The sequence below is a fragment of the Micropterus dolomieu genome, linkage group LG06 (genome assembly GCF_021292245.1).
Source record: "Micropterus dolomieu isolate WLL.071019.BEF.003 ecotype Adirondacks linkage group LG06, ASM2129224v1, whole genome shotgun sequence".
Lineage (NCBI taxonomy): Eukaryota > Metazoa > Chordata > Actinopteri > Centrarchiformes > Centrarchidae > Micropterus > Micropterus dolomieu.
This window is the reverse complement of record NC_060155.1, coordinates 17,878,434-17,900,235: the sequence shown is the minus strand read 5'-3', so window position 1 is coordinate 17,900,235 and position 21,802 is coordinate 17,878,434. Positions and strand designations below refer to the sequence as shown.

Here is a 21,802-nt window from a genome sequence, read left to right as displayed (position 1 = left end):
GTTTTTTTTCTACTTTCACCCATTCACACAATCACAAGACACATCAATAAATCTTTGTGTGTGATGTCTTCCAGACACAAATGTTTTTCTCCACAGAATTTTATTACAAAAACAGCATCTTAAAAGATGAGCCATTTTCAATCATAGCTTCATATCCAGAATCTAAGCATTTATACAAAACAGTGTAGTCATATGGGCTACCCTACACATTTACATAAACCAAACAGATGTATAAAACTCCACTAAATGTTGACATAAAGTGTTGAAATAATCAAACTGAATGTAGCTGCAATATTAAAAGGGAGATGTACTATGCAGGGCAGTGTGACAGCATACCATGAAAGAAATCAATCATGATACAATGGTAGGGGGATCAATTATTAGATATTGTAAGGCCTTCAGGAGGAGGCGGCCTCATTGGCATGGGGGGCATGGGCATCTGAGGGGGCATATGGGGGGCACCCGGGGCACCAGGTGGGAGAGGAGGGACGTGCATCCCTCCTGGCGGGGGAGGGGGCATACTATCATTTGGTGGACGAGGTCCACCTCCACTCATGAGAGGAGGGGGGCGCTTCACACCTGCAGGTGGTGCTGGACCGCTGGACTGGGAAACAGATTTCTCCATTTTGAAGTGGAACTGTAGGAAGAACTGGGAGGGGGGGGAAAAACATGAATGGTTAAACCACATACTTCCTGACATACCTAGGTTGGCTTTGTTGTAACAATTGATAATCAGCTTATTAGTACCTGTTTAGTTTCTCTGTTCCAGTGGGTCCAGAATCGGTTTTCTGCTTTATCAATTTCTCGACTGGGGACCTAAAAGACCAAAGAGGTTGATGTTATGACATTGCAAGAAGAAAAACAGTATAAAGCCTGATTTATATTTCTGCATCGAATCTACACCATAGCCTAAGCATAGCCAGACGTGCATCTCCCTAAAAATGTAACTAGAAGACGCGGACTGCAAGAACTGTCATTGGTCAGCTTGGTAGCATTGCATTTCCTCCAAGCCCACTGAAGGTGCTCAGTGCTTTGAAGTCAATCAAACGTCTGAGACGGTGGATACATTTTTTTGAGCATCACAACCCCGACAAAATGACTCGTTTCACTAACGAAATGTTAGCATTTGAAAATTCTAGAAGAGCTGCAGGATTATCATTTTACCCCCATTCAAGTTAGCATAGGGCTAAACTGGAAGTCATGGACTCTATAAAGCTACTACCAACTAATGTTTTGGCCGTGTTATTGCAGAATGACGCAGACACCAACCCACAATTTTAAATACGGACTACGTGCGTACCTTTCGCTGTAGGCTATGGTGTAGACTCAATGCAGAAGTTTAAATCAGGCTTAAGAGCACAACAGAAATGCAACTCCTAGTCACCTTAAATGCAATAGTTTCATATGGTTCAGCAGCCAAAAGCAGGTACTGCCAGCGACGATCAGGGGGCTCGATGCGCTGTTCATAAGCAGACATGAAACGATGCCTGGGTCCGATTCCTTCGGCGATCTCTGGGTAGTCAATCTGATGAAAAGAAAAACAGGTAGTTTATAGATTTGTCTTTGAAAATCAGTAACCTCAACAGCTAAAAAAAAATAATCAATTTTATAGGTTGAAGGTATCGGTGACAATTTCAGTATACAGCTGCTTTCTACATTTAACTAGCAGGACCAAATTTGTCACATTAACATGGGCAAAATCGCAGGTATGTGACCCAACCGCACACAGACTGTGTAGGATAAAAAGCCAACAATATCTGCCCTGCTGCAAATCACATGCTTGCAAGTTCCTCCATAAAGAAGAGATGCCAATAAACAATGAGTACTGGCTGTTATTAGACAGTTGTTTGAGAAAGCAAAACTCAGTTTCTTACATTGTTTCTTATTATTGCCAGCATTTGATGATCAAAAAGCTGGAGATGGTCCAAGACTGCTTTCAAAATACTAATTTGAGCTAACTGGATAACTTTATAGCACATCCCTTAAGTGGGGCATTAATGTTAATTTGCTTAGTTTTTTGATGTTCCCAGAACGACAAATTCCTCTCAAATCTAAACAGATCATCCACAGGGAATCCCACCAGTCACACTAACCTGGAAAAGTAAGGACTGCTGTCCGGTCTCTGGGTCCCTCTGTTTGGTTACTATAAAGAAGAGAAATACATGGACCAAACATTAATACACAACGCATTTGCAGTGAAACCTCTTATCAGCATAAACTAAATCATGCCTGCACTTATAAATAACACACAGCGAGCTTACCTTTGTATCCTGGTCGACCAATTTTGACAAACTTCTTGACTTCAACTTTCACTTTCGCTGGAGCTGGCTGAGCGGGAGCTTCTTTTGCCTCCTTGGCTGCTCTCCGTGCTCTGAAACAAACAAAATATATTGTTTTCAAATGTTAATTAACACACAGGACACAGAGGGTTGTTGCATACCTGCAGGTCAGCTTAAATCATTTAACTCTATCACTTTATAACTCAAAACACCAGTTTAACTAAACCAAAACCTAGGAGACAATGTGCAACAGCAGAATTTCCATGTGTGACATGCTAAAGACATGATGTGGACTTACAAGTTGGTCTGATGTTTCTTTCCTTGTGTGTGAGCCAAGTAGCTGCCCTGTAACGCAGATGAGAGCAGTTTGTAATTTTTCCTTTCAAACCAGATACTTAGATAACAATAAATAGTTCATATAATCTAAGATTGATAGACTCGATTTCAAGTGCATCCTCACCTCATTGTTGTGAAGTGTCAAGCAAAGTTTGCACTCGTATGATCCTAAATGATTCTTCATAAAGTAAGGGTCTTTGTTGATGTCAATGGTCTCTAGGGCCAACTGACGTAACCGTTCTCGCCTATCACGGTTACTCTCAGAGGCAGATGCCACTCCACCACTCCCCGTCTTGCCTCCAGCTCGATGTTGGAAATCCATCTTTGCAAAGTGATGGGCCCAATCACGCAGACACTCACACTTGTTTTACCCAGTCAACAGTGGACCGGTACTAAAAGCAGATCCCTTCCTGATTATCTGAGGGGGGAAAAACAACACACACACTGTTGCCAAGGATGTAAATAATTAACAATATTTACTGTTGTTTTGACCGTAGGGGTTAGGGTATATATTCCTGGATTGCAGTACAACACAATACCACGTGTCGAGTTACGTTACCGCTTCATACTATAATTTAATACCAACTGTATTGATGGTGTACACAGTTGGAGGAGATGATTAACTACAGTAAGTGGCCCCTTAATTTCCAAAGACATGTTAAAGACAACTACCGTTAAGTTACATCCGGAACGAGTTTGTCACTTTTCTGTAACTAACTGTTTCACAAGAACTCGAAACACTGTACTCCTTTTAAGCCTTTTTTAAAAGTTTTCTTTAATTCATGTAGAGTGACATCTGCATTTCTGTAAATTGTCTGAGTTGGATTTCATGTGCTTTACAAACAATACATGACTCCTCAGACCCCTCTTTACTAACTTCTGGGAAATAAAGCAAACAGGCAACAACACAGCTATTTAGCCAACTATATATTGATTGACTGAGATAATTCACCACAGTTATCAGTTAAATTTTATCACACTACAATACAAATTTATTATATTGAGTGATCTCTGCATAGTCCAGCTAGCTGCAGTATGTTAGCTATGTTAGCTTAACGTAACGCTAGCTAATGCTAAGCTAACGGTGTTTGTTACCAGCTAGTATGGATTCTAACAAATATGAGTGATCAAACAACACATAAAACCTAACTAGCTCTATTTATGTAGTAATATATTGATTAATTACATGATAAAACGATAACCACACATGCCAATATCTTATAAACAGTTCTCTTTGTTCAAAACACTCACCAACTCCTCAACGTTTGGATCATGCCAACGTATATTTGTAGTGCGCATGCTCAGGTGGCTCTTTCTTCCGCTTCCGGCGCATTACCGCCTCCTCCTGGATTGGAGCGAGGGCCCGACTGGTTTTCCCAATAACATGGCCAACAGTTTTGCACTCCCCCTTGTCTTAAAGGTTAAATGATTTTCTTTATCAATGAGACAAAACCCTCTAACAGCTTTTCAAAATAAATCTAAAGGAAAATGGCAGAATAAAGCCATAGAAGGCCGTTTGGCTTCGCTGCAAATATTGTAGACATTATTTCCCTATGCACAACATTTTTATTCTCTCATGGCCTCAACAAATTTATACAAAACAAAAAACATAATCTTGTCACAAGGGAGTCTATAAGAGGAGATTGCAGAATTACATTGCCTTTAGTCAGTGAGCCTGGTTTGTCAGAGGTATAATTCCAGTTCACATCAGACAAACACCTATTGATCTTTCAGACACCAATTTAAACAATGGATGATTTATCCTACACATGTCAGCACTAAACTCTCTTTTTGCTGCTGCTCTAGGCTATATGTTGTGCTTGTTTGTATAGTAAACAAGTATATAGTATATAAACATATATACTGTTGCTTTTACTGTTTGAAAAAGAGTGTCCTTTTCCAATTTTTAAACAGCTTGCCCTGTATTGGTTTTGCTTTGATGTATTTAGGAAGCCTGTCAGGGACCAAGCAGTAAAGGCAGGGACACAAGGTGGAGGTTTAGAAAATTATAGGCTTTATTCAGACAACTAAATCAATTAAAAGTTTTTTAAGTACTTAAACCATATTAGACAACAAAGTATCAACATAATTAAAGTGGGTCTTTAAGTAAACCCAGGTCAACATAACAATAGTACAACATAACTCTTAACATAACAAATCCGACCTACTGAATGACACAAAGGGGATAAAACTTAACTTACTACAGTTAAAAAGACCCAAAATAAACATGCTGCTGTGTTGTTAAGGATTTTGTAGTTCAGAGTCCCCCTGCCCACTGCCAGGAGTTGGTTCCTTCCACTTCCTGTGGAGCAGTATAAAAAGCAGTTTCAAACTCCAGCTGACCTTAGGCAGATGACTCAGCAGCAGCAGTATGTGGGGAAACAATTGGACAGGTATAAATTACTAAACAATTCTAGTCAAATTAATATCAACCAAAATGCGTGCACTCAGATTGGAAATTGTATTATCATTTGTGAAAAGAATAAACATCTAAAGAAAATGTGTTTGTGGTTATTTGTAGAAAACAAAACCATTACCACCACTTTACGTGTTGGCGATTGATCGGACCGTCACAAAGCCTTTGTAACACCTTAGCCAGGGACTACACCTATGGACTACACGGAAGAAAAATAGCCTCTTGGCTAATTCTCTTTTTCTTTTAACGTGTTTTTGTTTTATTAATTTGCACTGTCCCTTCTCTCAAATAAAATAAACTAAATATATTAACTATTATGCCACCATACTGTTTCTTTCTTGTAAAGAATATTGTTTGTATTCACAATTGAGAATCTACAGTAAATTCCAACTGCTCTACATCCACCATGTCTAGTGATTTTATGTTAAAAACGTATGTTAATTATAACTATGAATATTAATTGACAATACTCTCCTGTGGGCTACCATTCTCTGCAATGTTTTTTGAATACCGTATTCTCGGATTTGTAAGTACCATATAATTTTAAGATACTTTAACGCTTGTGTGGTTTTGGACAGTACAGCACATTATATGTCACTACAACATGCTGCATAAGTGGTGGTATAAAATACATATAGTACATAAATATTTTGCACATCCCTGAACTAACTGTAATTTAAACAGCAGCCATATCATACATATCCTTTCTTCTTATTCTTTTATCTTTTCATATATTATTGTCATTTTTTTATTTACTTGACCTGCCTTTATTGCTCTTATAATTTTATGTTTATTGTTAAGCACCAAAACGCCAAAGCAAATTCCTTGTATATGTAAGCTTACTTGGATAATAAGGGTGGTTATGATTCTGACATTTACTCTAGAATTGTACTTAAGTAGCCTACAAATTTGTGGTACATACTTATGCCTTACTTGAGTATTTTTCTTTAATGCCAGTTTCTGCTTATACTCCATTAAATTTCAGAGGGAATACTACTTTTTACTTTGTAAGAATTATTTTCTCTTTAATCTCTTTTTAATCATTTTAATTCATTTACAATAATTTTAGTTAGATCATTGGTTGGACAAAATAAACATTGTGAAACAAACAATCAATCAAACAATCGATTAATTGAGTAAATAATCAGCAGATTGATCCATAATGAAAATTATCATTAGTTGCAGTCTAATACGAAATAGTTAAATTAGCTCCACGGTAACCAACTACAGCCTGTTGCTCACACTGTAACGTATGAGTAATGATAATCCAATAATTTAATATATAATATAGTACAGCAGTCACAAGGGCTATATTTCCTGGTTATATATATAAAAAATATCAATGCACTTTCACTTGTAACAGAGTATTTTTACAATACTTTGACTATTGTAAAGGACACCACTTCCTACACCAGTGGGTTACATCGTGAAAGGCGCTATTCGCGTAGTTTGACCCTCACCGGCAACCGTACTAGTACCAGTGAAGAGGAGCGTCATTGCCAGCAGAGACGTAAGGGGAGTGTGTGTCCGGTGTGAGCATGAAGGAGAAGTTCGACACTGCTGTGTTTGCTTGACCGCTCAAATGACCACACACACTCCGCCACTTTTCGAGAGCCTCAGATAGCGAGGCGGCTACGTTTAGTCCGCGGTATACTTAGTAGGCTACTTATAAGTATTATCTCACTCCATTATTATGTTCACGGTCGTGGGAATGGCTCAACCGTAGCGAAAGTCTCCCTGTGACTGCTTTCAGCTTTCAACCAGTGTTTTACTGCGTCAGTGACCTGCCATGCGTTTCAACGAGAAGGAGCTGGTGTCTCTGAGCCGCCAGCCCTCAGAGAAGGCAGCTGAGCTGGGGATGCGAGGACCCAAGAAAGGAGACGGTAACGCAGTCTATTACACACCTACTTCCGTTTCATGTAACGTTAGTGTGGGCAGCAGCAGTTAATGTTAAGATCAGCAGTCATCAGAGATTGCTCATGTCACCCATCAGCTGTGGTGACAACAGGACTGTCTGTCTGTCTGTGAAGTTTCATCTTAGTTCTTGTTTGTTATCAAACAGTTGTGAAGAAGAGGCTGGTGAAACTCGTCGTTAATTTCCTCTTTTATTTCCGGACTGATGAGGAGGAGGTCAGTTAAATCAATATTCCAGCACATGGTTATTACTGCACCTATTCTCACATCATTTGTTCTTAGCTCATGTAATCATTGCCCTACCTATACCTCATGATAAAACGATGACATTTCTTGAAAAGGAAAGCAGCACGCTGATTAAAAATTAAGTCATTATTTTTATTTGTCAGCCAATTGGAGCTTTGCTGCTGGAGCAGTGCCGGGTGGAGAGGGAGGACAGCCATACCTTCTCTATTGGTGAGCTGCAGGATCCTCACAGTTGCATTTCCCACTTTCACATTGACATTATCAACCCACACTGCTGACTGGTTTCACATTATTTAAGTCTGTAGATGTGAGCGGGCTTACAGTACATGCGTTTCTCTTTGTAGCATTTCTGGGGCTTATGGCTTTGCTGCAACTGTGGTAGACATCATTTTCCCATGCACAACATTTCTATTATTTTATGGCCTCAAATAATTTATCAAACAAAAAACTTAATCTTGTCACTAGGGAGTCTATAAGAGGAGATTGCACTATTACGCCAGAGGTAGTATTCCAATTCACATCAAACACCTGTAGATCTTTCAGTAACCAATTAAAGCAATGGATGATTAATATACATGTCAGCACTAAACTTTCTTTTTGCTGCTGATGAGTAGATGCTGTTGAGTAAACAAGTATAGAGTATATGTACATGTATACTACTGCTTTTACTGTTTTTAACAACCATGTTCTTAACCAGAATTTAACCGGCACAGGATCCTCACAGTTGCTTTTCCTATTTTACATAACCCACCGACACTGCTGACCAGGTTTCACATAATTAACATTTCTCTTTGTAGCATTTCTGGATGAAGCAGAGAGGAAGTATCAGTTTGAGTGTGACTCTGAAGAGCAGTGTGGAGAGTGGGTGGATGCCATTATCAAGGCCAGGTAGAGCTGACTCTTTTCTATCTATCATTTGACTGTCAATTTGATAGAAAATTAATTGATTACAGTTTTGCTAATGAGTCATTTTTTGTCTCTTATCAAGTTAAAGAAAATAAAAGTTCTCAATTTGGTATCATTACAAGCTGAATGCTTCCATATGATAACACAATACAGTTGATACAAGAGGATGACTGCAACACAGTATTTTGCCTGGATGGCTGGGGGTGGGGGGGTTGCTTTTGCTGTGTATGTGTGTGGGCTTAGCAGGTAACAAAGAGAAAAGTATAAATGTACTTTTTAAGCTATGTGTATAAGAAAAGTCCGCTAGGCTAATTTATGCAGTGTAAAATGCTGTAGTCTAAAGCAAATAATGTTGCCTAACAAGTTTTAACAGTTATAACCCCCCCGTGCCTCATTTCGGCTCGAGCTGAACTAAACTTGCCGCAGCCTGTCTAAAGGCTCGATTAGTGAGTTTGGGCTTTTATGGAGAGGTGGGAGCCACAGCTATAAAGGAGAGCATCATTGCAATGGAATGCGGTACAGTGATCATTTTACCTCGATTACGTTGTTTTCATAATTCTTGAAGGCCAAAATCGTAATTGAAAATAGAATTTGATTACATGCACAACCCTACTAAGCAGTGGGGCATAAGATTTGCTGTTAAACATTCATACATATTGCATAGCGTCATTAAGTAATCTAAAATAATTCAAAACTATGGTCATATGATTGAACATTATAGCAAGACTACTGTGTTCTCTACGACTGAATACGGTTACATTCTTGCAGTGCTATATTTTGCTCTGGCGCTGGTTGTGGCTGTTGCAGGTCTTAATGTGCATTGAGATGCTATCTGAACAACTTCTACTCAGTGTGTTTTAGCCTCCAGTAATAGACTTGCATAAGGGAAACAAATGAATAATGTAGCTGTATGCAGAGACACAGTGTCAACTGATGCATCACTACATGACCTTTTCCTGTGTTAAAGTTTACTGAGAAAACCATAATGCTCCCAAACAGGGTGATAGGGGATGGTCTTAAAGCGCCGACTTTGTGTTTTATTATTCTGATGATGCTGCTGTACCTACTGTATATGTATTGGGCTGATCTGGCTGACATGATTCAACAGTCAACAACCAACACATAGCCAAAGCTTCCTGGGTGCTTTCTGGGTGGAACATGCACTTTTTTCCCCACATATGCAAAGTTGTTCTGTATTAAGACAGAAGTAGTAGTAGTAGTAGTAGTAGTAGTAGTAGTAAGCCAGTAGTCTAATAAAGCTGCAATGACTTGGTTTATAGGATGTACTGAATTGAAACAAGTTGTGTACTGAAATTTGAAATCATGTTTTTGAATTTGATCATGAATATGTTAAAAGCCTAGTTGCAGCCCTAGTGTTTACTGTACTTTTTCTTTAATTTTTCTTTTTTGGTACTTTTTTACATTGTTTGAACACTGAAGTTATTACTCATGTCATCTTTTGCAGTTACGAGTTCATGAGGAAGAACCTGATATTCTATCGAACTGAAATCCACAGGCTCACTGGCAAGGTGAGACCCTTCACAGCAGCATGTTGGCACACTAAATGCCACACAGATGGTGCTTATCTTGAACTTAGTAGGAAGTATTTCAGTGTGAAATGTATGTGTGCCATGCTGGACCCACTGAAGTGCGCAGTATATAATCAATATCAGCAGAAGATAGCTGGATAGATCAATAGAGGACAATTCGGTAGTTTAGATTTTATTCTGCAAGGTTTTAATCTTGAGAGCAACCACCCCCAAAACAACCGAGATACCTGGATATTCAGGATGATCCACAGACCTCGGAAATAGTTCCCAACTGTTCATAGCAAAGTTTGTGAAGAAATATGGTTGTTGAGGTTATCAAATGTAATTTTTCCAATGCTATGAGAAGGACCAGTTGAATTCCACTCACCCACATTGTGTTTGGGTGGAGATAGAAGTCTCAAGATCTTAAAACCTCACCAAATATAACCCAAGCAATCTGTATGACTAGACTTCCCTAGAGGTAAAATATGTTTTGTATTTGTTTGTGTGGTTTCGGTGAACTAACCATTTGATATATAAAGTTTGATTTTGCTCTGTACACGTTTTTGTTTCTTACATCTTTACTCACTGTCTGCTTTCTCCGCAGGACCCGTTGGAGCAGTATGGTATATCAGATGAAACCCGCTTCCAGGTCAGCAATGGCCTGCAACTTATGCCTCGAGATACCGCCTCCCTGTAGACCAGCCTCCTGTGTCCAGATGTGCTTTATTTTGCCATTCCAAAATTCACTGATCAGCACACACGCTTTTTTAGATCTTCACTCTGAATGTGTGGCATAGCAGGGTATCTGAGGCCATGCACAGTGACTGATTATTTCTTTTATGTAGTTGTCAATCACTACAGGTGAAAATGCAACATATATTCAGTTTAGGGGCTTTTACATGCCATTTTCTGTATTCTTTTTCAGACTTTGCCTTGGTTAATTGGTTGTCTGTGTAAAACATATTTAATTCTATGTTTTGTACTGGACATACCTTTTTAGACAATGATATTTTGAGAGCACTTGCGCTGAAGTCTGTGCCGTTCTTTCAGGACTATTAGCAATATGAGCATGACTGTGTTTAACAAGAATCAATCCAGGGCATATGAACATTTGGTGTAAACTGATGTTAATCAAGTAAATGGACACTGTTTGAAGAAGCTTATGATTATTAGATATCCTGCCCTATTTAGAACACATTCGGCAGGATTTACTGTCCTAATTTGAACTGTATTGGGCCTTTGGTCTGCTGAGTTGAGCCACTCATTTTATTCTATTTTTGTTTATGCGAAATAGATTTTAGTGATCCCAATATGTATTTATCATCTAGCCCATTTAGACTACTTAGTTTTAAAAAAATATACTTTTGCACATAACTGGGTGTTTTTTATTATTATTAGAATTTACTTGAACCTACTGTACCTTTTTTATGTGGCACTTTGAATCAGATACCTTTAGATAAGCTTTTGGACCATGTTGGGATACCAGGCTCTTGACATAACCTAATAAATAGCACACCAACTTATTTGTCAGTGTATGTTGTGGTCTAATATTTCTCTCAATCACATTTCCTTCATCATGGCATTGCTGTATCCTGCACATTGTTCTTTCAGTCAGGAGTCTACCCGTAAACAGTCAGGAGTTGTCAGTGAATGTGTCTTTATGTTAAACTTTTTGCACATGTGTTTAGTCTGTTTTTACCTCGTTACATTATATTTGTTTCACTGGTATCTCTCTCTCTCTCTCTCTCTCTGTCTTTTTTTATTTTATTTTTTTTTACTAATAAAGCCATTTGAAATATACTGTAAATGAAGGCAGTGTGTCAACTACAATGAATTGTGTTAACACCAAAATGTGTGTATTAATCATGGTCATTCCAGTGAAAACAACATGGATTAAAAATATTACAGTCACCTTCAACAATATCAAGCCACATGCTGCCCTCCACTGTGTTATCCATGAAAAACATGGGCTTTATCTCTCAAGGCATGTTAATGTACAGATCCATTTGTGCCAGTTCAGTTGTCTGGTTGAAACATTACATTTATCAACACTGACACCAAAAAATTAATAAATACAAGCAAACATGGTTCAAATTGAGGGATCTGACCCCCTTACTTAAGACTTGGATCCCGAAAAGAGGTAAAAACAGTTCAGGGGGGTCTTTCTTACTGTAACACTAATATTATAATTTCTTTCCCATATTCATGCATCAAGAGTGTTGAACGTCTTGTCTGCCTGCATTACTCGCAGCTACTCCAGTTCAGTGCATCACAAAAGAAAATGTAGATTAATGCCAGTAGTTAGCTATCTAGCTTGCTTATTAAACTTTATGAAACTCTGAATGTAGGAAAGTTATTAGCATTTCTTTTACTTAAAATTAGCTATCTGACTTTAGCTAGCTGAAAGTCCACCCTGTCATTTTCAATGTTGGCTTGGCATTTCATCACTATAAAATGTCATATTTAATTGTTAGCTAGCACTGGTGTTTAGGCATGAGCAGTGAAATTGAGCATTAGTTATTATAGAGATAAATTTTGACATCAAATGTATGATATGATATCAAATAGAGTTTATTATTTCATTTTATGTCTTTTGTTCACTCTGGAATTCAGGAGTCTTACCTGACTAGGTAATTGAAAAATGTTAAAATCCAGGTTTTATTTCAAATGTATGACTACTCATTGAATGCAGATTACATTTCATTCACACTCAACATGAGCAAGAGGCAGGAAGATATTTGCTAAAAGAGAGTAAATTCATCATCTACAGACTGTATAGACATTAATAAACAAGGAAATTGTAAGCGTTGTAAGACTTCAGTTGAATAATTTGTAAGTAAGTTTTATATAATAATGTAATTGCAAGCAAATGACACACATAAAGACATTTGGAAATATATTTTATAACTGATGACTGGTAATTAGCTATATTTTTTGATTAATTCGTGATTTATCTACAGTATACCAAAGACGTGTGAAGCCGACTGAAACGTTTCCTTAGCAACGCAAAATGTGTGATTCAAAAGCAGCGACGTCACATCCTTCCCGTGATGCTTAGCGAACCCAAATTGAACGTTCGGCAAAAGAAAACATTTATAATTTTACACGCTCTGTTTTAAAGAGTAAAACGCACAAAACAAGACATTTCAATCGGAATAGACACCGCTGAGAAAAATATTTCAACGGCGCTCAAGGGGAAGAGTTTATCAGGGCACGGTAGGTGTTAATACAAGTGTAGACTTTGAACAAACAATGTTGCTAATGCATTAGCCGGACAGCTAGTCTATCTCACTGTAGGTCAGCCAGCTGAACTAGCGTTAGCATTAGCATAGCTTTGTTTGGCGAATGTACTAACGTTAATCATTTGGTCTTTAAAATAATTTTGGTGTTACGATTACAGATCAGCGATAACCGCCACAACGGAGTCTTTGTTTCTTAGAACCAGCAAGCGGATACCTGCAGTTAAAATGTTTTTACATGGTTTGATGTGCTGCTAGTTAACAAAGATAAGTTAAGTGTTGTTGTCAGCAGGACACAGCCTACCCGCAGCTGTTCGTGTCTACTGTAACTAGCCTTATGTCATTGTCATTGTGACGAACCTCTTGTTAGCTAGTTTGAGATGGATGTAAACTAAGGCTCTAGAGTTTAACAATTGTTTGGTTTGTCCTTGTAATCTTATCGATGTATGTATGTAAGTTAGACACGTTACTGGTAAGTCAAGACAAAATAACCAGCAGTCAGAAAGTCATACCTATGAGAGTACCAATGTCTGTTACTAACCTGTCATCTGACAGTTTTTTCATGTCACAATTTTACAGTTGTGTTAACCAGTCTAATCTTGTTTTCAGGCATCATGGATCAGGACTATGAGTGCAGGCTGCTCAGGCAGATCAACATTCAAAATGAGAATGCAAGCCCCATAGTAAGTAAATAATACACACATTTCTATTATGTTTCTGTTCTTGTAAGAGATGTATTTTCTCTTGAACTAATAGGTTGTAAAATAATGAATATAAATTGCCTCATCTAGCCAAGGCTTACAGCCTTGACTAGTATGATTATTATGATTAGGTCATTATCTTGACCATAATAGCATGATGATAGCCCCTCTCAAAGAGGATTGTTAACTATCAGAGGACTTACATTAGGCAGAGAGGGTAATATTCTCCATGTGTTGGAAGAAGAAATGGTTTAACAGGCCAGCCTTTCATTTGGTGTTGAGTGATAAAAAGACTTTACCGGCCAAATGACTGGGTTTTGTGAATGTAGCCTCCTGTTGTTAACACCTAAAAACAAAAGTGCCATCTTTCTCCTCTCTTCTCTTGTGTAGAAAGCTGTAGAAGCGGTGCGAGCTCTGACACCCACCAGCTCCCCCCTGTCCTCCCCTAGCAAGCATGGTGATCGCTTTATTCCCTCCCGGGCTGGAGCCAACTGGAGTGTCAACTTCCACCGCATCAATGTGAGTCTGCTACAATACACTGACGACTTTGCTGTCTTTCCTATGAAAAGAACAGTGTTGTCAAGATCAAAGTGTTGACTATGGCTTATAAGGAAACATATTATCTGTTAACATTTTTCTTTTGTCTGTAAATACACAGCAAGTGTAAATGTGTGGTTGAGAGTGATCATTTATTTGATTGTCTGACATAGGAAATTGAAAAGTCACACAATCAAAACAGGAAAACCAAAGATGGTACAACAGACAGCAACAAAGGTAAACAATCCACCTTCATACCAATAGACTGGACAAATAACAAAATATTGTGTTACAGTTTCTTGTAATATGTACATTAAGATTTACATTTAGCAACATGCAAACAAGGTAGTTATGTTTAGGACTGCAACTAACAATTTTTTTTAAATTAACTGATTTATTGTTTTTTCTATAAAATGTCAGAAAATAGTGATAAATGCCGATACAATGTCCCACAGCCCAATTTGATGTATTCAAATTGCTCCTTTTAGTTGGCAAACTGCCCAAAGATATTCATTTTACTGTCATGTTACAAACAAAAGCAGGAAATCCTCACAGTTGAGAAGCGGTACCAGAATATGTCAATACTGAATATTTGAGACTGATAACAATATTGATATTTGAGAGTTTAAGAAATATTATTTATATTTATATTATCTATCTATCTGAATTTTTTAATATATAAACATTTTGTGTCAGTGCTCTCTGGTGGACAAAGTATGTAATAGAGACACTGTTTCTAAACTATCTGAAAACATATCTTTGACATTTCTGTATCAGTTTTTTGTTACTTATTGGCCAACCTCTTCCTCAGTATCCATACATCTGTGATGATTGGTCGGGCTCTAGTTAAAAAGCCTCAGACCTAAAGTGCCTCATAATCATGAAAGAAATTCATAGGCATCGGTCTGCTCCGGTCAAACTGGATCATTTGATCATCTCTTGTTTACTAAGCCCGGGCAGGTTCATGGAAACTGGAGATAAGGACTAAACAAAGCTTAGTGAAAAATTCTCCCTGATCTTTAGAGATGTGAGACAGACCTAAGAAATTGCAGAGGGAGCAAAGTGTTGGAACTTCAGAATTACGACAGCCTGGTTTGATTTCCCCGCTGTCTCTTCTTCTGCCTTTAGCGGATGGTCTGGCTTACTCAGCTCTGCTGAAGAACGAGCTGCTAGGAGCGGGCATAGAGAAAGTCCAGGACCCCCAGTCAGAGGACCGCCGTCTGCAGCAGTCCACTCCTGCCAAGAGGAGCCTTTTTAGTGTAAAAACAGTTAATATGGCTGTGGCTTTTGATGTATTCGTTTCATGGGGAGTTTTTCCTGCATCACCAATCATCTATTTTTGTTGTGTGTGTGTAGTATTCTGTAAGTGCGAAGAGGGCTCTGCCAGAAGAGGATGGAAACACAGTCTCTCCATATTCTCTGTCACCTGTCAGTAGCAACAGGTAATATTTTATACTTGTCATTCCTCAAATGTTATCTCCTCCATTTAGGAGAAAGCAGCATTCCATTCCTTACCGAAATTGTGTTGTGCATCGCAGCCAGAAACTGTTACGGTCGCCAAGGAAACCTACACGCAAAATATCAAAAATTCCCTTCAAAGTTCTGGATGCTCCAGAGCTTCAGGATGACTTCTACCTCAACCTAGTGGACTGGTCCTCTCTGAATGTGCTCAGTGTTGGCTTGGGCACCTGTGTCTACCTGTGGAGTGCCTGCACCAGCCAGGTATGTGTTATCTGTTCGTTGAGTGCATTTAGCAAAGCAGCGAGACAAAGAGGCAACCAACAGAGGGCTTCGCTGCAGTTTAAAAGAAAAGATCTTAGACTATATAAGTATTTATATCTCTCAAATAAAGGTTCTAATCACATTGGAGCTGTCACTGTTGATCTGTTTTTCTTTCCCCTCCATCTTTTTAGGTGACACGTCTATGTGACCTTTCTGTAGAAGGGGATTCTGTAACATCAGTGGGCTGGTCAGAGAGGGTGGGTTTCTCTGCCCTCTGTTCTATTTTCAAATTGTGGTCAGGTTACATTAGAAAAACACCAACTTCAAATAAGGTTGTAGTACAGCCTGCTTACCAAACTCCATTCATATTTTTACTGATTAAGTACAGAATAGCTGATCTGATGAAGATCCATCATCCAAAAGGACTTTTATAATAGTGCTTATAGTATTGAAATGATCTTAATAAATATGCAAATGGAGTTTTGGTGTGCATGCTCCTGTTCTTTATTTTTTTCTAAATGCGGTTTGGAATCATTGATATTCAAAGTGTGCTTTCCATTTTTAGGGTAACCTGGTGGCTGTGGGGACTCATAAGGGCTATGTACAGATCTGGGATGCGGCAGCAGGGAAGAAGCTCTCCGTACTAGAGGGACACACAGCCAGAGTAGGTGAGTTGAGAGGCTGGGGAGACGATTGCAGGAGTGAGAGATTACAACCTTCATTCATTTTCACACTGTTGTTTAGCAACATCTCTCATTCATGGTCAGTGAATCATCTTCCGTTTGGTGTCATCCTGTGCTGCCAGGTGCTTTGGCATGGAATGCCGACCAGCTGTCGTCTGGGAGCCGCGATCGGGTGATCCTGCAGCGCGACATCAGAGCCCCACCTCTCCAGTCTGAGCGCCGTCTCCAAGGACACAGACAGGAAGTCTGCGGGCTCAAGTGGAGCACAGACCACCAGCTGCTCGCCTCAGGTGGAAATGACAACAAGGTATGTAGACAGAATCTCACCAGTTTGTCTGTGAGCTACACGTTCATATTTATTTTTTCATAAACATCACAAACTTGCTCCAACCTGTTGCCTGTAGTTACTTGTGTGGAACCACTCCAGCGTCCTCCCGGTGCAGCAGTACACGGAACACTTGGCTGCAGTGAAGGCCATCGCCTGGTCTCCCCACCAGCATGGCCTGTTGGCTTCCGGAGGCGGCACCGCTGACCGCTGCATCCGCTTCTGGAACACTCTGACCGGCCAGCCCTTACAGTGCACAGACACCGGTTCTCAGGTCTGCAACCTGGCCTGGTCCAAGCACACTAACGAACTGGTGAGTCACCTGAAGATTTTGATTTGAACAGTTCTGCCGTTTGTAAATGCAGGCAATGGTGTATTACAGAAATGTACAAAGTTTTTGTGAATATTTAATCTTTGCTAGCCATGCACACAGAATTTTAGATGTTATGTTTTTATAGTATAGTTGCTATTTGTGCACTGTAGTAACTGTAGGTGGCTTTGTTTTTGATTTCACAGTTTACAGGCACAGTTCCTTAACAATGTTCCTTTAAGTCTGGGATCAAAATGTAGAAAACATTGTGTTCTTTTCTGCAGGTCAGCACACATGGTTATTCCCAGAACCAGATCCTGGTGTGGAAGTATCCCTCTCTCACTCAAGTGGCCAAACTTACTGGACATTCATACAGAGTACTCTACCTGGTCAGTATGTACTGTGTGTATTTATGTGTCCCAGAAGATTACATAAAACTATGGGTGATGACGATGATGGGATTTTTGCTGGGCTCTGTACCAAACAAGCGTGTTACCTTATGTCTGGAGAATATGATTTGTAGGCTCGGGCACCTCCACAGCACCACAATGCTTCATTTAAAGGTTCTGTAGAATGCTCCTCTTTCTGAGCACTCCATTTTAGATCCTGTATCTTTAAGGCCCCCCTCCCTGAAAGCCCACTTGCTTTTGATTGACCAACTTCCCCAAACACAGAAGAGGGGTGGGCCTGAGCAGCATGCTGAAACAAGGCCTGCTATGCGAGACTAGGCCTCACTGATGGGGTTGTGTTGTTGTTAGCACCTTTTAATATTACCACAGAAGCACTGGACCGTTGGTTCAGAGCCAGCTGACAACAGCAGCTACAGTTAACAGCTGCTAGCAGTTTGCAGCCTGTAGTGTTAGCAACAAGTAAAGCTATCTGTCCATCAGGGAACTTCATAAAACACAGAGTTGAGGCGGATCAGCCAGAGGACATCCGAAGGAAAACCAGAAAATATTTGCCTTTCTTTCACAACCGTAAACACACTTTCTGTGAGACATACTGCACTGCACAATATACAGCTGTGGCTCTATGAGCTTGTATGAACGCTGGAAGGTGGGCTGGACTTTGGCAGTGTAAACAACCCAGATGTTGCGTAACATCTAGCGCTTGTTGCCATTCGGCCCCATTTTTGGGGGGTATTTTGCGAGATTTACAAATGAAAGGGGGAAACGATGGAGAGTGAGGCTCACAGTATATCAGTTACATGCGCTCTTTTTATTCAACTATGCCAAGGGAAATAGTTTTCCATTCTACGGCACCTTTAAAATGGTTTGTTACACATTTTACCTTTATCAAACAATTGCAGCTCCTGCTCCTGGCCATCTCACAATTTCGATAATATTTCAATTAATTGTTCATCCCTAGTTGGAATTAATTTGATTATTGATTATTATTATTATTATTGAAATTGATTATTTAGTTATAGACTCAATTATTTCATGTTTCATGTTGCACATTTAGCTGTTGAAGTTTGGTAAAAATGAATACAAAAAAAAAATTATTATAGAGAGGTTGCGATGGAGCAGTGGATTAGACCCCTGTCTTTGATTCCCACTGCAACACATCCATTAAATAAGTTATTGTCATGGGTGCTGCTTTACTTTCCATGTTAGAGCCGCTGCCAGTTTAATCGGGGTGTCGGGTGGTCTCAGTATATTTTCCTGCTTTTTTGCCCTTCATGCTTCCAATCACATTCCTGTGAAATACGTCTTTTCTTCCAGCAGTCACCTCTCCCCTCATCCGCAGCCGCTGTATTTTACACAAGCAACTGAATTAATAAACCAGTTGCTGCGCTGGTTTGACCACGCCTGAACGCTCCGCCACGAAGCTCCCGATAATGGGAGAGATGACTTCTTGTTATCTCTCACAATATAAAAGCTTTTTGTGTTTGCAGTGTGCCGGTATTCACCGGTAGTGTTACTTTTACATTTTACTCCTTGGCCTACCGGCAACAGGGCTTTCCTCTGCCCTCTCCATATCAGGTTTGTTGGGCACTACGTGACGCTCACCCGTTCCTGTTCTCGCCTGCCTGCTAATCTCCACAGGGAGATCGGAAGCATTTCATGGAGCCGTGTGCATAGTTGCTCGTCAAATTTCGTGAACCAACCAATCACAGTCTGGAATAGGAAGGACATTAGAAAAAAGGTTGAGGTGCTAAGCAGATTTTAGAAATGTTGAGCTTTTTGTTCTATATGCATGTTTGTTTGTTTGTTTTTTATTATTGACAAGTTACTACTTTAACATTTTTCTTGCATAATAATTTAATGACTGAAAACAACCCACAAAAATTAAACTGCTGTTTTGTCCAACTGGAATTAATATTATAGGCTACTAATGGTAAGCTATAGTAGCCTGTACTATTATCTGAAGTTATAATGAATACTCAAACATTAGCACTAATCAAACCTTAACCACTGTGGTGTAGGCTAATATCAGAGAAAGGTTTTATTAGTGAAACAGCTGAATGTCAACTAATAACCTATCTGTAGGCAGATTATCCAAATCAAGTGTATCCTGTAAATATATTATTACACTATATATATATATTATACTTTGTATTTAATATTTATTAATACACAAATTTATACCTTTACTCCTCCTGGTTGTGGATATAATTTGTTTATCAAATAGTCAGAAATAAGAAGAAAATGCATAGATTTCGGTCATAAGGTAACTCATTGCCTGTACTGTATGCGTACCGATCATGATTACGGTCCCGTGAAGTCACCCCCCGAAGGCCCATTCTGAGCCAGGAAAAACCCTGGTTCAGTGTATAATAATGAGTTTATGTGCAGGCCATGTCCCCTGATGGAGAGGCCATTGTGACGGGAGCTGGAGATGAAACACTTCGGTTCTGGAACGTCTTTAGCAAGATGAGGTCCACTAAGGTATTTACGTTTCAGATCCCTTTTTCTGCGCTGGTGTCTCTTCCATTTGTTACATCCCTTCCTGTCTTTGTCTTACCTTCTTCTATTATCTCACTCCCTCTTTTAGGAATCCGTATCAGTGCTGAACCTCTTCACCAGGATCCGGTAGTAAGCACACCTCTGTACTGTGAGGGAATAAAGCTGGGAAGGGAATTTTTCTTTGCATGCATCAAGCTGTAAATGGGCCCCTTCTTTGAGTATTCACCTCAGTAGTCTACAGAGGCCCCCCTTCGATTGCCCTTAGTTATTTAGCCAAGTTGTAGCTGGAGGTGGGAGGGAGCTGGAGAGGTGCACAACCTGAGTGTCGAGGGCAGAGGAGATGCATACGTTGGTACAGTATTCCACTTCCTCCTGAATGATGGAGCCACTGCCTCCGCCAGCAGACCAGAGACCAGAATTTTTGGCATTGTTTCTTTCCCTGTGTGATTTATGTTTTGTTTACAGACTGACGTGCTTACCTGCCAAATATTAAGTTTGTCCCTTTGAATGTCTATTTATTTTAATTTGTTTTGGGTTTTTTTTACATATTTTTAACATATATTCTTACTAGTGTGTTTGTTTCGAAGGCGTGTCCTTTTATGTGCATAACTGCAGTTTTTTTGGTCTTATCTGTGGAATTTGGCTTTGTTCACGATTGCAGAAAAATCCAAGTTTGTCTTTTCATTTTACTGAGAAATAATGTTTCATGTACACTGATAACAGATTACATAATCCTGTGCCGTTTCGAGAACAGTTAATGTTTAACAAGGATTGGATGAATGGGCCTGATTTTCTTTTTTAAAATCTGATATTAAGTACATTTTAGTCTAATGATATTGGCTCATTGTTTCATAATCTCTCAAGAAAAATGTCATAATGTGGTACGGCACATCTTAGAATAAATATCTGGCAACACTGTACATTAGAAAAATTGCAAATGAGAAGATTTTCATGTAACTTTTCCCTTGTGTTGTTTCTCTACTTTCTTAAATGTAAAATCAGGCGAGGAAATTTGGAATGAAAATTTTGGCTCATTTTGGCTTATCAGTGTAGTTTGTAACAGCAACTCAAGCAGACGGTGAAAACATTTGGGATTAAATCAGTGAAATATTGTTCTGTGCAGAGCTTCTGCTTTGTGCTGCGTCTGCTAAGATATTCAAGCTTAAGGCGTTTGTCTTTTGCTTCACACAATTTCTGTATTGAGCACTCATGCTCTTGTACTTTTATTTTTTTTTTTTAATATGAAAAAAAGATTTCATATCTGCAACATTTCCCCAGTTTGAATGTTTGAGTCAACAAGTGTGCCACATTTAAATGAATGCTATTTATTTGTGTTTTGTAAAAAGGTTCTTGTACAGAAATGGCATGTTTGTTTACTAATGTTATCTGAGGGAAGTTGATGGGCAGTTTCTCTGCTAAACTATAGAAATTTATTTTAATGCCACTTCAAAATCAAGACAATGCTGCCAACTTGAATAACAAAAAGAATGTTAAAAAAATATTTCTGTACCGAGAGATAAACATCAATTAAACGATCATATCTTGTACCTTGTGTCGTTGCTGTTTTATTGTCCAATAACTTGAGAGTAGACCCTCTATAAAATCAGTCTGCTGCTTTGAAGAAAAAACGGGGCAGTATTGTTATATCAATATAAAAGCTTTCTTGAAGAGTACGGTTATTTCATAGGTACTAACTGCTATTTGCTGTGCAGCCAAAGCCTGTTATATATTATTCCTCTGAGCCACA

General features: G+C 39.1%; 3 protein-coding genes across 3 annotated transcripts; 2 read left to right on the top strand and 1 right to left on the bottom strand.

Moving 5' to 3' along the window:
- Positions 1 to 81: 81 nt before the first annotated feature.
- Positions 82 to 3,992, bottom strand: sf3a2 (splicing factor 3a, subunit 2). The gene is made up of 8 exons (XM_046052973.1): positions 3,867 to 3,992; positions 2,740 to 3,033; positions 2,578 to 2,624; positions 2,262 to 2,371; positions 2,094 to 2,143; positions 1,385 to 1,525; positions 748 to 816; positions 82 to 649 (listed from the first exon to the last, which is right to left on the bottom strand). The coding sequence occupies exons 2-8, from the start codon at positions 2,935 to 2,937 to the stop codon at positions 374 to 376; spliced, it is 891 nt and encodes a 296-aa protein (XP_045908929.1). The 5' UTR covers positions 2,938 to 3,033; positions 3,867 to 3,992; the 3' UTR covers positions 82 to 373.
- A 2,548-nt stretch (positions 3,993 to 6,540) lies between these two features.
- Positions 6,541 to 11,556, top strand: plekhj1 (pleckstrin homology domain containing, family J member 1). Its single transcript, XM_046052849.1, has 6 exons — positions 6,541 to 6,914; positions 7,094 to 7,161; positions 7,335 to 7,401; positions 7,989 to 8,079; positions 9,563 to 9,626; positions 10,234 to 11,556. The coding sequence occupies exons 1-6, from the start codon at positions 6,821 to 6,823 to the stop codon at positions 10,324 to 10,326; spliced, it is 477 nt and encodes a 158-aa protein (XP_045908805.1). The 5' UTR covers positions 6,541 to 6,820; the 3' UTR covers positions 10,327 to 11,556.
- A 1,119-nt stretch (positions 11,557 to 12,675) lies between these two features.
- LOC123972832 (fizzy-related protein homolog) lies at positions 12,676 to 21,602 on the top strand. The gene is made up of 14 exons (XM_046052534.1): positions 12,676 to 12,845; positions 13,478 to 13,551; positions 13,960 to 14,088; positions 14,280 to 14,343; positions 15,235 to 15,365; positions 15,463 to 15,548; positions 15,645 to 15,828; positions 16,020 to 16,085; positions 16,394 to 16,496; positions 16,634 to 16,818; positions 16,916 to 17,149; positions 17,431 to 17,535; positions 19,945 to 20,037; positions 20,144 to 21,602. Exons 2-14 carry the CDS (start codon positions 13,483 to 13,485, stop codon positions 20,183 to 20,185), a joined length of 1,491 nt encoding a protein of 496 aa, XP_045908490.1. The 5' UTR covers positions 12,676 to 12,845; positions 13,478 to 13,482; the 3' UTR covers positions 20,186 to 21,602.
- Positions 21,603 to 21,802: the final 200 nt, after the last annotated feature.

Coding starts and splice junctions, on each gene's coding strand:
- sf3a2 (XM_046052973.1), bottom strand. CDS start 2,937: ATGGATTTCCAACATCGAGCTGGAGGCAAGACGGGGAGTGGTGGAGTG. Junction 817..1,384: donor ATGAAACTATTGCATTTAAG/GTGACTAGGAGT, acceptor TTGGTCTTTTAG/GTCCCCAGTCGAGAAATTGA. Junction 650..747: donor GGAACAGAGAAACTAAACAG/GTACTAATAAGC, acceptor CCCCCCTCCCAG/TTCTTCCTACAGTTCCACTT.
- plekhj1 (XM_046052849.1), top strand. CDS start 6,821: ATGCGTTTCAACGAGAAGGAGCTGGTGTCTCTGAGCCGCCAGCCCTCA. Junction 6,915..7,093: donor AGGACCCAAGAAAGGAGACG/GTAACGCAGTCT, acceptor GTTATCAAACAG/TTGTGAAGAAGAGGCTGGTG. Junction 7,162..7,334: donor TCCGGACTGATGAGGAGGAG/GTCAGTTAAATC, acceptor TTTATTTGTCAG/CCAATTGGAGCTTTGCTGCT.
- LOC123972832 (XM_046052534.1), top strand. CDS start 13,483: ATGGATCAGGACTATGAGTGCAGGCTGCTCAGGCAGATCAACATTCAA. Junction 15,366..15,462: donor CCAAGAGGAGCCTTTTTAGT/GTAAAAACAGTT, acceptor GTGTGTGTGTAG/TATTCTGTAAGTGCGAAGAG. Junction 16,819..16,915: donor CAGGTGGAAATGACAACAAG/GTATGTAGACAG, acceptor TGTTGCCTGTAG/TTACTTGTGTGGAACCACTC.